An 18125-nucleotide genomic window follows, 5' to 3' on the forward strand; every position below is an offset into this window, starting at 1 on the left:
AAATCACACCTACTAAAATGATCCCGCCTTGAAAAGGATCCGGAAATCCTACAGCAGGGCATTATGTTAACATCAAATATTTAAGTAAAATGCTAAATATTATTAAGTCAATACACGTACCATTTTTTTTTACTAAAACGATTTAGTCGTTATTGTTCACACTATCATCGCCATCGCTGTCGTCACCGTTAATTGTTATTATGATTGGGCTTATTTCGTTTATTTTATTTTCACGAATCCACCAATCTACCAATTAATTTTTCGCACTTGTATATACAGTTCCGCCATACTTCTGGAGTTGCAATTGAAAGTGCTTCTCGCCAAGTTTCCCAAACCGCTTCGTCTGTATACCCATTTGGCCCAATATGGTTGTCGTAATATTGTTTTGCTGTTCTCCATATATATTCGATAGGATTAAACTGGCAGTGGTATGGTGGAAGACGTAAAACTTGATGCCCGTAACTTTCAATAACCTGATCCATCACAAAGATTTTTGGTTTTGCATGTTGTTTTGCCAAACGTAACAACTCAGACTTTAATATATGCTGTGGAATAGATATGCGTTCATTTGTTAGCCATTCTTTAATCTTATCTACATTCCACGAATTTGTTGGACTTTTGTTTAGTATTTCTGAATGGTAAGGCGCATTGTCTAAAATAATTACGCTGGGCTCACTTAATCCGGGAAGAAGTTTTTCACGCAACCATTTCACAAACATTTTCGTGTTCATATTGTCATGATAGTCACTGTTTTTTTATGTAGACGAAAATATTAAATCAGCACCTTCTATAAAGCCTGTCTTCCCTCGCGAGTGCAGAATTATATGTCGCTTCCCTTCTCCACTAGTATGCTTGATCGATTTTATGTTGTCATCTTGCCATATTCCCCTTAGAAAATATCCATGTTTCGTCTAAATATACAAAAATTGACCCTTCTTCTTTAAATTTCTTATATTTTCTAAGAAACTCAATTCTCTTGTGCACAACAGAACTTCTTTCACAAAGCGCTTTTCTATTATCCTCTTTTTTAAATTTGAATCCTATGTTATGTAGGACTTGCCATAAACTTGTTCTGCCGATGTCACCAAATTTCCTCTCTTTTAACTTAAGTAAAATTGTATCTAAAGTCACAAGTTCCTTATATTTGCACGCATTTGATGTATGATATTACGAATTTGAAATTTTCGTCCTTCGAACATACCGTTCGTTTTTAATGACAGGTGAGTATGGTGGTGATAGTTTTCCGGCACTTCACTATAAGGCTTTTCATCGATTGTCGTTTGTTTCGAGCTTCTGTCATGTGTCACATAATAATAATATATCTACGTCATACGTCTTTGGTTTGTATCATTGGCAATACCAATAACGTATATATTAATATTATGTTACACATGACAGAAGCTCGAAACAAATGACTGAATGAAAAGCCCTATTCTCGTTTTTAATTGTAGATCTTAATTTTGATTCGTTAATTCCTAAAGCATTGCACACGCGTTGTTGTACAGACGTTACCGATTTTAAACGACCACCATTGTTTTTTTCAGCAATAAAGTACTTATGTAGGTTATAAATTAGAGTATCTACATATAAAATACGTCTTGGCATTTTCGGTTAAACAGCACGAACAGATTCTCACAAAATTAACAATATATGACGTTACCAATTTGACAGAATAAATTCAACTGGAAGATAACAAATGTCCTTATAGTTTCTTATGGTATTCCTGCTTTGTTTGTCGACCCATTTAGTTAAATTACCTATTAAAATTGCATTAGTTTGTCATACTTTCTCTAATTTGGTTTTGCACCTATTTGGGTAATTAAGTACTTTCACTTGAATAAGTACAATGCCAACACAGTTACCGTAATTAAAATAGGTCAAAAAATGAGCTTTATGATACTATACAGTATGGTGCAAATGAAAGGATTAAATTCGTTATTTCGTAAACCGGCGACTTTAAGAAAAAATCCTGAAACAGATCGATTTTTATTTTTAAATTATGATATTTTGCCATAAATGTCATACTAGTAACTTCATCCATATGGGCGTGATGAAGTAATCGATGATTTTTTACATGAGAATAGGGGTCGTGTGCTAGCTCATTTGAAAGATCATTCTATTTACAAATATAAACTGTATACTGTATATACTCGTATAACTCGTATACTGTATATACGAGTAGATGCAAAATTTACTGAATGCATTAACATTATTTAGTGGTGGCCGCATATCGAAATAACTACTCTGTGATAGACCACATAACGAATTCGTTACTCTGCGATAGACCGCGTATTGGATGGTAGACCGCATATCGAATCGGCACTAATCTATATATTTTTTCGTATTTAAAATATTACTTGCGGGTAAATCCTAATTGTTCTTTTAGTCAAGGAAGTCTCTTCGCCTCTGCTCGGGAAAATGTTCTAGTCAGGTGTTTTGCTATCTTACTCCTTGTAATCTTACTCCTAAGTTAGTATTAAGTTTTTGCTAAGAAAGGTATTTCTAACAAGAGTGCATTGTAGTTTATTATTTATCTTATTATTTTTCCTTAAATTATCCTGCTTATTAAATTTTAATCAAAAAATTACTAAAAATTCAATAATTAAATAGATATTGGCCCTCTACGCACCCGAGGTCTACGCTTATGTTACTGGTATACCTAAAATATTACAATCGACCTGCTAATTGGTTTGTTTCTTTATTAATCCGTGACCGGTGTATCCCTAACGAATAGACAGTAGTTATAATTTACTACTTACATTACAGATTATATTTAACGTAGGACACGTTAATGTTCGTTCACTTGTACCTCATTTTCATGAATTTAAAAATTTGGTTGTTAATGCTGATTATGCTATTGTGGGCGTCACTGAGACATGGTTACACGATGGAATTAATGATATAATGGTAAGTATTGATGGCTATTCTTTTGCTCGACAAGACAGACCAGCAAGAGCTGGTGGGGTGGGGATGTATATTAAAAATAACTATAAATTCGAAATTATTTTATCAGAATATAATGAGTTGTTTGAATACATATGGATAACGGTTTATATTGGGAAAGTTTTGTATGCAATTGGTACCATATACAGGAAACCTAAAACTAATTGTTCCTTATTTTTAGAACACTGCGAGGACATGTTTTCTTCAATTTTTTCAAATTATGATAATATTATATGTGTTGGTGATTTTAACATTAATGTTCTTGACCTAGAAGATAATCATACTGTGAAATTTTATGATATTTTAGATACTTTTGATTTAAAGCAACTCATTAAAGAACCAACAAGAGGCATCTCCTTATTAGATCTTATTATCACAAATATTGATATTAAAAAATGTAATGAATATGTCGATATAGACATGATTGCGGATCATGCGGCAGTTTTTTGTAAATTTAATGTCGAAGGTACCGAATCTCGTATTAAAAAAAGGGTTAACTATCGAGATATTAAAAATATTAATTATATTAATTTTTTGAATGATCTTCAGTTAATACCGTGGCATACTATATTTCGAACAGATGATATTGATGTTAAAGTATCGCATTTACAAACTTATATTCTGTCAGTTCTTGATGTACATGCGCCTTTAAAATCAATTTTAGTCAGTAATGTAAAGCCATACTCTCCGTGGATTACTGGTAATATTAAACATTTGCAAAAGTTACGTGACAATGCATTACATAGATTTAAAAGAACACAATTACCGGAACATTGGTTGTACTACAAACAATTTCGAAATTATACAACTACTGCTATTAAAGCGGAAAAAAGGGCTTACCTTAATATGAAATTTCAGAATTCGAACTCAAAGGAAAAATGGGCCGAATTAAAAAAACTTAATATATCCAAACAGAAAAAAAAAATGAATTACCTAGGCATTTAAAATCAGTAGAGGATATAATTTTTTTTTTATTAATAATATAAATATAATGCCAGGTAGTAAAGAATTACTTAACTATTATGCTCATAACGTAAAAGAGGGTATTAATGATAACTTCAGTTTTTCTTATGTTTCTGAAGAGCTTATTAAGGATATCATTTTTTCGTTAAAATCTAAAGCTTTTGGCAATGACCACTTAAATATTACAATTGTTCAGTTGTGCTGTCCTGTGATTATTCCTATTATAACTCACATAATAAATGTTTGCATTGAAAAAAGTTACTTTCCTTTAGACTGGAAATTTGCAAAAGTTATACCTTTGCCGAAAATCACCTCACCTAAAGAGTACAATGATCTTAGATCAATTAGTATTTTACCTACATTTTCAAAAATTTTTGAACGAGTTATGGAAATTCAGATTAGAGATTTTTTAAGCACTAATAAAATTTTGCCAGAAAACCAATCGGGTTTTAGACGTAATCATGGGTGTGCAACTGCACTTGTTGATGATGTCATTATATCTTTAGATTTGAACAAGGTTACTCTTCTTGTTCTTTTGGACTTTACTAAAGCCTTTGACTTAATTAATCATGATATATTATTAGCAATATTACAGTTTTATAAATTTAGTGTCAGTTCCAGGAATCTTCTTGCCTCTTACTTACATAAGCGTAAACAAATTGTTCAGATTGATGAAATGACTTCGTCGTCTAGTGAAATAAAGTCAGGTGTACCTCAGGGAAGTATTTTGGGTCCATTATTATTTAGTTTGTATACATCAACATTTCCTAAATGTCTTAACTACTGCAACTATCACTTATACGCGGATGATACGCAAATTTATTTGTCATTTGAACATTCAAATATATTAGAAGCTGTTGAACGCCTAAAAATTGATTTGTTCAATATTTACAAAACGGCTACTGACCATGCACTTAAAATTAACTCATCAAAATCTGTAGCATTATTGTTTTGTAATGAAAATATACGTGAATCCATTTTGGCTAACGTTTCACTTGAAATCAATGGTACAAATATTCCTATAAAATTAAATTCTAAAAACTTAGGCCTTTTATTGGATTCGAGACTAAGGTTTAAAGAACATATATCTCTTAAATTGAAGGCAGCTTATGCAACTTTAAAAATGATTTATGCACAAAGACATTGTTTATCACAGGACGTCAAAAAGATTTTATGCGATTCATTAGTTTTATCACACTTTAATCACTGCGACGTTGTATATGGACCGTGCTTAGACAGTACTGATTCACGAAGGGTTCAAAAACTGCAAAACTCGTGTGTGCGTCTGATTTGCGGAATTAGAAAATTTGGCAGGATCTCGAGTAAATTCAAACAATTAAACTGGTTAAATATGTACAACAGACGGCAATTACATTTTAGTTGTTTATGTCATAAGGTATATTTAAAAAAATCCCACCCTATTTACACAACAGGTTAACCTTCAGAACGGATATACACAATTTAAATATCAGACGCAATACTATTCTTCGTGTTCCTAGACATAACAAGGTATTATTTCAGAGAGGTTTTTCCTACAATGTCGCAGTTTGCATTAACAACATATTTAAATTAGATTCAGGTTTATTAACTGCCTCAGCATCATCATTTAAAAATCGATATAAGAAGCATCTGTTAAATTTACAAAATATATGAACAACTTTTGCGTAAAGTTTTAAACGAACTACTCTCCTTTCCTTTGTCCCTTCGTTCTTTGTTTCTTTCTTCCTTCTACCTTTCCACAATTCCTAATATATTTTTAATTATCGTTTTAATAATTATTATATTTATTGTTAGCTATGCTCTCGTTTCACTAAATACGTGTTTTAATATGGTAGGCACTGGTGGAAGAACAGAAGTGGACTGGGTAACTGGTCCACGACTGAACCAGTTGTAGCCTTTTATCCACTAACTCAATGTATGTAATTTATTGTAAGCATGTACTATGTTATTGTGGATAATAAATGTATTATTATAAATATAATTCTGTGGAGAAAAATCTAAATCCTGAATAATACTTATAGCTTCATCCGTTGGGCTTGACCTTAAGTAATGGTATTTTTGAATATCTGAAAGAGTTTTATTATTATGAATTAAAGCCTCATCAGTATTTTTATACTCTAACCATCTTAAATAGTCTGAATTGAACGAAGGGAGTCTTATTGGAGGTAATCTAATCCCTTCCAGTCCACAAGCACCTTGTACAGTTTCCCTTTGTTCCACCCTGGCCGTAGAACTAAAATCACCTGACTCCTGACTAAAATACCACTTTTTTAAGATACATTTAGCAATTGACGTATATCTACGGTAACTATCATCAAAATTCTTTCTTTTTTCAAACTCATCATCGATTACATAGTCAGCACAATTTAATTCTATTGATTCCTGAACAGAGTTAAACTCTTTTCTACTATCTTCAATATCTTAAACATTAATTTCTAGTTTAGAAATCTTCTGTTCCCTTAAATGACTAATAGATTCCAGCGGTTCTATAAATTCTACAAAGCTATCTAATATTTTTAAAATTAATGCTCGTTTCTTGTACACTTGTTTAACTTCTGCTGCTTTTAAAGTCCTCATATTTTCAATGAAGAATGAAATACTTTTTATATAAATCAAAACCCAATATCAATATCAATTAAATATTTAAATTTGTACGAACATAAAGAGCAATTATGCACCTCAAATTGTATTTACTGGCAATCAATTACAGTAGACAAATTCCAGAACCATTGTAGGTTAATTTTACTTTGTAATCTTTGTTATAATCTAGTGTTATCAACTCATAAGTGGTGCCATTTCCGTCTTCTGCGTCTCCGATTGATCGTAAGTATGCAGAAAGCACGGAAGGTATCGGGAACTGCTTATTCATGAAAGCTCTCTCCAACTCATCGGCGTCACGGTGTCTTATTCCTTTGTGTTTGTTTATGCAAACTATTCTCGCCCAGAAGTGTTGAACACAATAGTAAGTCCATACAGCCTCGGGTACCTGTTTCCGGAATAATACCACAGCATCGCAAAGTGTTTTATATGTGGAGTGCACCAATAACATATACCCATGGTACGACGCTTTATAGCGCTCCGTTCTTGGAATAGCGCTCGCGCGAATCTCGACAAAATCGGTGGAATCTGTCTTAATCATTGGGTCTTCCTTTGGCTTCGTTGTTCGCGTTGAGGTCCAGATAGCTTCTGCTGATAACTTCTTTCCCTGCTTGCTCGGGCCAGGAATGTTTATGTTGTTGTTGTTTGTATTGGTAGCATCTTGTGCTTTTGTCTTATTCTCGTTTTCAGACATGTTGAGTTCTTTTGATTGCCTCACGGCTTCTGTTCCATTAAAATGGAACCTTACATAAATACTAAAAAAAATACCTTACATAAAAACCCAATCATAAAAATACATCTATAAATCAACAAATCCCAAAAAATATACTTATTCACACGACAATAATTAATTATTTATGCCGTAAATCAATCAAATTCCAATTAATGAAATACTTAATCATCAAATCAAATAGTCACATGAATTAAATTCATAAATCTAAACATTGGTATACTGTATATTTGTGCAAGTCAAAACTACACCAAGATAATCAGGAATTGTAAAAAATAGGAAAAAACTCACATTTATTTCTCCTCAAACCAATGCTATCAGGTTATCACTGTACCTGTATCGATTCTTGGCTACAATCACGAACCATCACCACGTGCAAATCTAACAAGTCTATTCTTGAATACCGCTTGTAGGTTTTTAATACATTCGGTCGAAGGTCCAAAAATGGATACTTCGATTTAATGGACTGTAGTAATCGCAAAAATAATACTTTATTATCAAATTTACTTGAATACATAAAATCAAACACGAAGGACCGGTTGTTCGAACGCTAATCAACAATGATCATTATCAAATATTTAATTACTGTCACCAACTGTCAATGTCTACTTTGTTTGGGTTGCTGAAAACATAATTGATTACAATTATGAAATTACTAAATCAATTATGTTAATAATTGTTATGTTAATTGATTAACTAATCTCATAATTATAATCAATTATGTTTTCAGCAACCCAATAAAAGTTGACATTGACAGTTTTGGTGACAGTAATTAAATATTTGATAGTGATCATTGTTGATTAGCGTTCGAACAACCGGCCCTTAGTTTTTACAAATGCACATGGTTTCGCCTTTTATTTTTTGAAGGTTAAATCAGAGAGAGAATCTTCTTTTTCGTTGCACTGCACATCGTTGTCAGTTCGCGAGAGACAGAGTTACCACCCCGCACTGGCGCTGTCAATAATATGGAACGCATTGTTGCCACGTTTAACACTTAAGTTAAATTCTGAATTGTCTTCTTCTTCAAATGCCGTCTCCTAATCGGAGGTTGGATATCATCATCACTATCTTTACTCTATCCACCGCTGCTCTAAAGAGTTCTATAGAACTGCATCTAAACCAGTCCCTTAAATTCTTTAACCATGACACTCTCCTTCTTCCTATACTCCTTCCGCCTCTTATCTTTCCCTGTATTATCAGTCTTAGCATTTCATATCGCGGTCCCCTCATTACGTGTCCCAGATATTGTAACTTTCTTATTTTTATTGTGTTTATTATTTCGCATTCTTTACCCATTTCTCGCAGTACTTCCGTGTTCGTTTTCCTCTGTGTCCATGCTATTCTAAGCATTCTTCTGTAACACCACATTTCAAATGACTGTAGCTTATTTATGTGTTCTTGCTTTAATGTCCAGCTTTCAAGTCCATATTGTAGTATCGAGAACACGTAGCATCTCAAAGCTCTTGCTCTCAGTTCTAAGCTAAGGTCTTTGTTGCAGAGAACTGTTTTCATTTTTACAAATGCATTTCTTGCTATTTCTATCCTGGTCCTTATTTCTGTTGTTTGATCATTTTTCTCTGAAATCCAGGTTCCTAGGTATTTGTATTTATCAACCCTTTCTATCGGTACATTTCCCAAATGTATGCTTGTTTGTATGTTTGTTTTCTTAGTTAGTCAGTCTGAATTGCACAAAAATATAAATATAATTGTTCAACCGGTGCAACATAAACATTAGGGAGTTTTTGTGCACACAAATACGTAAACGTAACGCATCTTTTTGACATATACGCTTGCGCAGTAATGGTTGAACTCTCGTATCCCGATACGTATTACCTAAAGTAACGCTCTGATACGTACGTTCAGACGCATCCCTATCGAGACGAAAGTTACCGAATGCACAAGCGGATTTTACCCGATTACGGCGATTACCTACCAAATCAACATTTCATCAGCGGGTTGCCCGTGTCGTGTATAAACATTTAAGGTTATATTCCTTTAGTCTATTTGAGTAAAATTATTCTGTTTGTTATTGGAAATTGGAACTTCATAATTTAAAGTTTGATAGTTTTTTAAGTTGTCTATTAATAAAGCAAAACAACCAAATCTTGTGTTTAAGAAACACAGTGATTATTACAATAACTAGATAAACAATTAAATAACCTAATTTCAGCAAAATTTTCAAATAAATATGAACAAACTATATACATGATACTGGAATTCTGATGTAGGTACAATAGTTTGCAACTAAAAAGTTGTATAAACAAAAATAAAAAATTTAAAACTAAGGAAAAATAATATTTTTATATTTAAATAGAAGCAATTAAAACCATACAATTTCATCATTCACCTTTACCTTTTTTATATTTGTATATTAAGTGTATCTATATTGTGTGAACATTGTTTTATTTTTTTAATGTCAACGGAATTTAAAAATAACTTTACGATTTGCTTTACGTTACGTTAGGGCACTCACAAAAACTACCTATTAACGTTCATCATTCTTACGGTACGTTAGTGTTTTACGTATAGGGAGATACGTTACGTTACGCAGTTACAAAAACTCCCTATTAACTAATTTCGGCATGCGATAAAAGTTTACAGTTTTAGGCATTATCACACTTTAAAAGTGAAAACGCTGTGCCTTTAGGTTCATAAGTAACTGTGTCATTTTTGTACACATTCCTATTAAGTCTTTTAACATTTAATATTTCAATATCAGTGCCCGTACTACAACATTCTAATAATTCCTTATCACCAATCTCTAAATCTATTTGTCGGACTATACCTTTGCAGCTTACAAAATTGAAAGGAATATAGATCTTATATCCCTTGTCTAATAGAGTTGTATTCTTTAAAAATTCGTTTGCTGATACGAAATCAATAAATTTCTGTAGAGTCCTCTGAAAACAAATTCGTAAGATTGTTTTCAACAAAGCAATGGCCAGAGATTATCTTACGTTTCAAAGTAAGTCCTAGTGACGTGGTACTATGTCTGGTGGCTGAGCTATTGTGCCCTAAGTGCGGGATGTATAATAATATACCATTCTCACTATATAAATATATTTGAACTTCACAGTGTTCGTTTAAACAATTAAACAACAGTATATATGTAAACAATAACTAAGGTATTATTGCTTCATCGTGACTAATCGATTGATCTGAATGTCTCGTCACTTCTCTGGTTCGTTTATATATACAACAATAAATCATAACATGGATAAGTTCAATACCGGTTCAATAAACTATACCTATTATATTTTATTCAATGCTAAGGGTTAACGTACCATGTTACACTAGCGCTTAGTACACATAGCTCGGATTTTAATTTTATGACATACAAAGTGATAATGTTGTGAAGTAATCTTCAGTTTTTCTTCGGGAAAAGTAAGGTTGTATTCAGGAAATAATTTGGGATTGAATATTAGCCCTTATTAGATCATAAATTTCCTTCGCCGCACATACGGGTATTTGAGCGATCTGGACGGACAAAACTTTTTTACTAAACTAAACTATTTTCTAAATAGGTAGAAAAAAGCAAAACTTTTTTAATATCTTGCAAATAATCAAAATAAAATGCAAATATCAATTTTTGCGTTTATTGCCCTTATTATCCATTTGAAATAAGTAAAACCTTTTGTAGACAGCAATTATAAATCTTTTAAGCTTTATACAATGCTTTAATACTTAATTATACATTATAAAAATAAACTTTCAATATAATGAATTTTTACAAAATTTTATCAGCTGAACAGAAAAAAATTCTAGATAAATATTTCTAAAATAATATTGTTATTCAAATTAACTTTTTATGCACCAATTTTAGATAGATTTAAAAAACTAACTAGAAGAAGACCTTGGTTCTTCGTCTGATGAATATCCTGTCATCATCATCGTATCTGATGACGATTCATCGTCAGATACGGTGTCAACTTCAGCGGAAAGTAACAAAGCTATTGTTTCCTTCATGAAGGGTTTGGTTGTTTTTCTTCTAATTGGTCTCATTCCTGTAATTATTGGATCGGAACTAAGAAGTAGCCTGTTTAGAATATCCATATTGCAGGCTTCTCTACTGAATTTTCGCGCAAAATTCTGACGATACATTCGAATATATTTATTTCGTGCTTCCGCAGCTTCTTCCGACAACTGACCAATCGGTAACAGAGCTTTTTCTATTACTTCCGATCCATGCATTAGAATTTTATGTAAAGTTGGTGTCATTGGATGCCATGGGTAGAGTTTAACATACAGCTCTGCAGTTTCCTTAGCATAAATAGAAAATTTTTCTGAATTGATCTTATGTCCACTTGATAATACTTCTAAAATCACTTTTAGGCGGAATATAAAATTCACATCAATACCGGTAATTTCAGCAGATAATTCATGATCTGCAAAAAACCTTCGACTGGTGTTGCCATCATTTGTGTTTCCGAAATTCTGTTTTGGAACGTCTACAATCAGGCCCATCTTGATCCTGAATTCTTCCTGTATATCATGCTTCTTCTGTTTTACTGCTGCTTTGTCATTCTCAGCTCTTAGTTGCCACTTTTTTACAGGTAGTTTATACGCGAGATGCAGAACAGATTCTAAAAAACGAATTCTAGCATGTAGAATGGACAATCCAAACTCAAGTGTCTCCGATTTAACCGTTCCCTTTTTTTCTAAACAATTAAAATCCTTGGATGTCAAACCACATATATAACATTTCATTGTAGATGTAGTGTTAGTGGCAGCGTTACACACCTTTCCATCTATCATGGTTAGCATCATAGAGTGCTTTACCGAATAAGTTTTTTCTTCCAACTTTACTTCAGTATTTTTCAAATTCTTTGCGGCATTTTTGACGTAGCTTATTTCTTCATTTGTTACATCTTTGGTTTCTTTGACAAATCGTAGTCTGATTGGGCGACAATAACGTGGTGAGGAAGGTGTTGGATTCTGCCATAGAATTTTATTATTAGTGGAGCAAATAAGCTGCAAAGGCACCAAAGAACTCTGAAATAAATTCGTATCGGAATTGGAATCGCATTCAAATTTTTGTTTATATTGAGCTTGTTGTGCTCCATCACAGCCCCACTTACATATTAACAGTAATGCGCCTCTTTCTTCTTCTTTCAGCAGCGTCGATAACAATATTTCTTCCACATACGTTAATAATCTTGTACTTGTATGGTCTATTAAACTCTGCAGGTTTATTTCGGCACTTGTTTCTGTTACTCGGTAAGATTCTTTGTCTGGGTAACACTCTTGTTTTGATTTCTGTAGTATGCTGTAGCAAGGATAAAATTTTTTATTAGTACTCCGTATCACTTCGTATTGTCTTCTAGACAAGTCAGCTTCCACAAACATAGACAAGGCTTGTACTGGAGACAATTGAGAAGTCGAAGGTTTTTCTTTTGTTAGGTTATATGCCTTTTTGTATTCTGTAGCACGTTTTGGTGTCGTATTAATTTCTTTTAACACTAATGCGGCATCTCTTTTTCCCTTTTCCCCTAGTTTTGATTGTGTAGCGAAAATGAGCACTTCTAACTCGGTGCTTTCGCGTAAATTTTTTGTTTTTCTTCTTTTACTTCTTTCACTTAAATCAGAAAAAGATCTAAGCGGTCGTCCTGTTGCCGTTGTAGCTTGCGGTAAAACAAAAAACGTCCCCTCTAGCCATGTTTTATTGTTTTTCATAAAACTATCTTGTATATAGTGAGCGTCAGTCCATCTTCTTTTTATTTCTGACTTAAAACGTGACAAATCGTGTTTAATTTTCTTCAGATCTTCGTTCGAAAATGGGCCTAATTTTAGAACGTATTTTTCCAAATACTCTAATTTTTCATTAATATTGGTTAAATTTTCTTGCATCGTAACCTCAAACAAGTGTTTTCGAGTTATAACTCGAACTCCTGAGGGCCCTATAACAAAAAAATGAGAAAATGTAACAAAATATAAGACATTAAAAATGTTTATAGTTAAGCTATAGTCATCTTCATTGTGCTATAGCGTCAAATATTGGAAAAAACTGGAACCAATTTTAGATGTGTTGTAAAGACTAAAACACGGGCTATTTGAAAATGCTAAAATTAATGCCGGGAAATGTCGGGAAATATAACAAACTTACTGAAATATAAAAATTTGATTTAAAAAAATGACTAGAAAACAACACTTATTGTAAAATGTATACAAAATAGATTCCAAACCTTTTATTACTTAAAAAATATAGAAAGCATACAAAATTACCTGCTTCATCACAATCCATAGCTTTCGCTTTAATCTGTTTGCACACTACTCGAAAAATAATTGTCAAATACGCGGTTACGCAGCGAACAACACAAACTATCACACATGCACTCAAATGAACGATCAAGTTTAGACTGGCGCCAGGCGGTCAAATTCGAAATAAGGTAGAATAAACTATATTACACGATTAATTGAACATTTAGCTACCTGAGAATATCTTTTTTTTTCCTGTGTTGAATTCTAGAAAATGGACTTTTGGCCGCTCAGAAGTGTACAATACCCCTATGTGCGCCGTCACGTTATTTTCCTGGGTTCGCTTCCTTTGTCCCGCCGAAACACTTTTACTATTGTCGTCAATTATCTTATCTCTGATAATTTGAATTTAATTTTTAAATTCGTCTATAAATATTTGAATTTTTGGAGTGTCTACAGTCCTCATTTATAGTTGTTTATAATCTCATGTGCGGCATAATTTTATTAAAGAAATTTAGGCAATATAAAAACATTTCGTCCTTCATTAATATAAACATGTCTGAGGCTTGTTGAATGGATTGAGTATCTCGTTCACTTTCAATGATTTCTTTAAAACATTTCATAAAATCGTCTTTGTGACTGAAGATTCAACAGCCGAGACAGCTCGGCTGTTGAATGTCCAACAGCCGAGACAGCTCGGCTGTTGAATGTCCAACGAGTATCCACTTCCCGGGGGAACGGGTTTCTTTACAACATATTTCGGTACATTCATACGTTTCGGAGAACGAAAACCCAGCTAAGTTGGAAAAAAATACTTTTTCGAAATGCAATGTGCTTGGTACAACGCGTTTTCCTGTTCATCGGAAATTTACTGATTTAAAAGGATTGGAGGCGTTTAAACCATGTTTATATTACACTATTCCAATTTCACTCTTATACTGGAACCGCTGCCACTGGCTGCCACAGGAACTTTTCTATATCGGTGTTAACTTTTTTAACGATTAGTTCTCCTTTTCCTAGACTGCTGAAATTTAAGAAATCTTCTTGTTTCATTACCACTACTTTGAATGGTTTCTTCCTTTTGCATGATCTTACCATCTGATACCAGTCATTAGGGTGACTGATGTTCATGTGTGTTCTCTTCTTTTCTTTCTTTATAAGAGCATGATCCGTATTACACTCATGTGAAAAGTAAGGCTGTATTCAGGAAATAATTTGGTATCGACTAGTGACCCTATTAGATCACAAATTTTCTTCGTTATCACGTTATTTTCATTGGTTCGTTTCTGCCGAAACGCTTTTACTGTTGTCGTCAATTATCTGTCGATCACTGACTAAAAACTTGATTTATAATTTTGAAATTTGGTAGTTTTGTGAAAGCGAAAATAGTTTCACATATAGAGAGGGGCTAAATTATGGAATAAATTCATTTTTTCTGAAGTGGACGACTTTGGAGAAAACGCCCGAAACAGGTAGATTTTTATTTTTAAATTATAATGTTTTGGCATATATTTCATACTAGTGACGTCATCCATCTGAGCGTGATGACGTAATCGATGATTTTTTTAGATGGGAATAGGGGTCGTGTGGCACCTCATTTGAAAGGGTGTTCAATTCTCTATTCAGTAATATAAACAATAATATCAGTATTTATACAGGGTGACCAAAAAAATAATTTTTTAATTAAATTAATTGACGCAAAAAGAAGAATGTATGTAATTTATTTAACTCAAAATACATTGTACTGCTGTTAGTAAATAAAAAATGTTTATTTCACAAATAAACATCTCTTTTCATTTAAATTAAATCACAAACAGCCTCCCACCTACCCCTTGGCAGTTTGAACATTTAATTTAAGCGCAAAGTAATGTTTATTTGCCAAATAAACATTTTTTTTTCTATTTTCTGACAGCAATAGAAAGTATTTTGAGTTAAATAAATTGCATACATTCTTCTTTTTTCGTCAATTAATTAAATTAAAAAATTATTTTTTTGGCCACCCTATATAAATAATGATATTAATGTTTATATTACTGAATAGATAATTAAATACCCTTTCAAATGAGGAGCCACACGACCCCTATTCCCATTTAAAAAAAATTAGATTACTTCATCACGCTCAGATGTATGACGTCACTAGTATGAAATATATGCCAAAAAAATTGTAATTTAAAAATAAAAATCGAACCTGTTTCGGGATTTTTCTCCTAAGTCGTCCATTTTAGGGAAAATGAATTTATTCCATAATTTAGCCGCTCTCTGTATAATTTATATGTGTATATTTTTATGTATATTTTAAAATATACAAATTAAATAATTATAAATTATTAATTAAAGAAAACAACGTAAAATTTTGCTCTCAATTTTTCATAAGACTGGAAATTTTTTTTTATATCTTAGCAAACAGCAATATATAGCTTACAATTGAATCGCTTATTGTATAAAGGGAATAAGTCCACTTATGTACGAAATTAAAGTGAGTCATTTGTAGGTTAAATTTCATGGTTTAGCAAGCTACTGTAAATGTTGAAGATAAGATTTTAAAAATTACAAATGTCAAAGTAAAAAAGATTAAATGTATAAAATTATCAAAAAATTTATCAAAACTGTCAAACTTCAACAAAATTGTTGTAAAAGATAATGAAAATATTGTCTTTTGACCACACAATAAAATCACAATATGTACTTTTCGTTACAAACATTTGTAACTGCCACTGATAATACTAAGCATATTTTTTATCTAAAATAATGTTTTGATTGTTCAAGATAAGGCATGTATTTTTTAGCAAAGCAAATTGTTCAAAAGTTAAGTGCTTTTAATAAGCACATTTCAATTCGACATAAACTTGACCACAACAGTCACACAGCACGAATGCATCAGGTGAAGCACCAAAATCGGGAAAAGTTTTGACAATAAAAATCTTATGGTCTAATATTTAAATTCTGATGGCTGCTGGCTCACGGTACTTTCGTAATTTTCAAGCGCTATTTTGCAATTGAAACTTTGACACCATAAATTAAATATATGTATGTATGTATATACCGTTCTTAGGCGTCAACGCCCTTCGGTAGGATCTATGGAGGAGTATCACCAAGCCGCAAGCCCTTATCTCTTGCCGTACCGCTCCTCCATAGGCCGATCCGACGCCAGTTTATCCAGACCAAGCCGTAGACTCTATTGAGTTTTATACTACGGCGTTGGCCTTTTATAAATTTCATGACCTAGCTGAGGCTCGAACCAGCGACCGCAAATCCACTAAACTTGTCGATCGACTGAGTCCCAGCTAACTGGACCGTCAAGACCGACAAAATTAAATATATAAAACAAGTAAAGATGTTACTTAAGACATTTAAATGAAATAATTACAAATTAATCAAATACCTCTAGACAACTTTGATGCCCTAATTCAAGTTATTAAAAACTAACTGACAATTTGCCTGTTATTATCGAGACTTATGATTTATCAACTAAAAATGGCGGCAAACTGGAATATCTTATTAAAAAAATTGACGAGATCCATAGAGTAAATAATCTGCTGAATCCTGAAAAGGTTTTAAAATCTAATGTTGAATGGGTTGCATATGTGAGTTCATTTTAAATGAAGTAAAGAAAGACAGACGTACTCACAATCTTTTTTTTTACTACGACGACCGGTTTCGGTCTCTACAATATACAGATCATCTTCAGGTCAGCGTTACAAGTGAATTAAATGATGCCGTTGCAACGGATGGTTTGTAAATTCATCACTAACATGTTTTCACGTCCAGATGATGCTAGTAGGATAACTAGGTGTAGGACTGGGTAGGCGGACATGCTTCGTAGGTTAACACATACTGTATCAGAATAGATCTTGAAGGTAGATGTGTGATGTGAAACAAAAGATAGACGGAAGAAAAGGAAGACAAAACACCAACAGTAATCTGTAGGGTATTTTGTTTGTGATTTGCAATTGGAGAAATCGTAAAGTTGAACTTTTTTGAGTGTAACGGAATTAGGTTTTAATTTATTTTAATTTTTAACGGAGACTATTAATTTAATTTTAATGTTATGTGTATTAGTACTAATACACTAACACACATACTAATACACAACATTAAAATTAAAGTGAAATTAAAAGATTGTGAGTATGTCTGTTTTTCTTTACTTCGTTTCAAAATCTGTAAGGCAGATGGAACACGACATTTTCAATATATCGTCAGTTTTTTTTACTCTTCAGATGAGAAAGGTTGAAATCAATTTTCAAACAGCATAAAAAAACACAAATAAACAAGCACATGTTCTAAGAGGTATGTAGTTTGGATCTTTTGTAGCTAAGGTAGCTGGTTGTGCAGATTCTTGTCTTCTAAGCGTTCCTCCACAGATGGTCTTATAACTAGGGGTATCAGATCCTGTTGGAGATGTAGTTGTAATGGATGTATCACCATTTACCAGAACGGCCCCATCCGGTATTTTATCTTCCACGGGAAGTGAAATACTTCTTGATCTGGAGGATCCTTCATCACCAAAATAAGAAAGGGATTCCCCGTCACTGGGATACTCAGGTTGAGATGAAAAACTTGGGGGGTTTCTCCCAGTATTTGAATTATCAGATTTAACATATATACGAGTTTCATTGATGAGCTAAGATCTGTATCCAAGATAGCTGGATTGGTGACTCCACGGTACTACGATAAACGTTCACGTTTGAAACCATTT

At 32.7% G+C, this 18125-nt stretch overlaps 1 protein-coding gene across 1 annotated transcript; it reads right to left on the reverse strand.

Annotated features, from left to right (window-relative positions):
* Nucleotides 1-230: 230 nt before the first annotated feature.
* LOC126891347 (uncharacterized) lies at nt 231-731 on the reverse strand. Its single transcript, XM_050660525.1, has one exon. The coding sequence runs from the start codon at nt 729-731 to the stop codon at nt 231-233; it is 501 nt and encodes a 166-aa protein (XP_050516482.1).
* Between the last annotated feature and the right edge of the window lie 17394 nt (nt 732-18125).

Source organism: Diabrotica virgifera, chromosome 9, assembly GCF_917563875.1.
Source record: "Diabrotica virgifera virgifera chromosome 9, PGI_DIABVI_V3a".
Lineage (NCBI taxonomy): Eukaryota > Metazoa > Arthropoda > Insecta > Coleoptera > Chrysomelidae > Diabrotica > Diabrotica virgifera.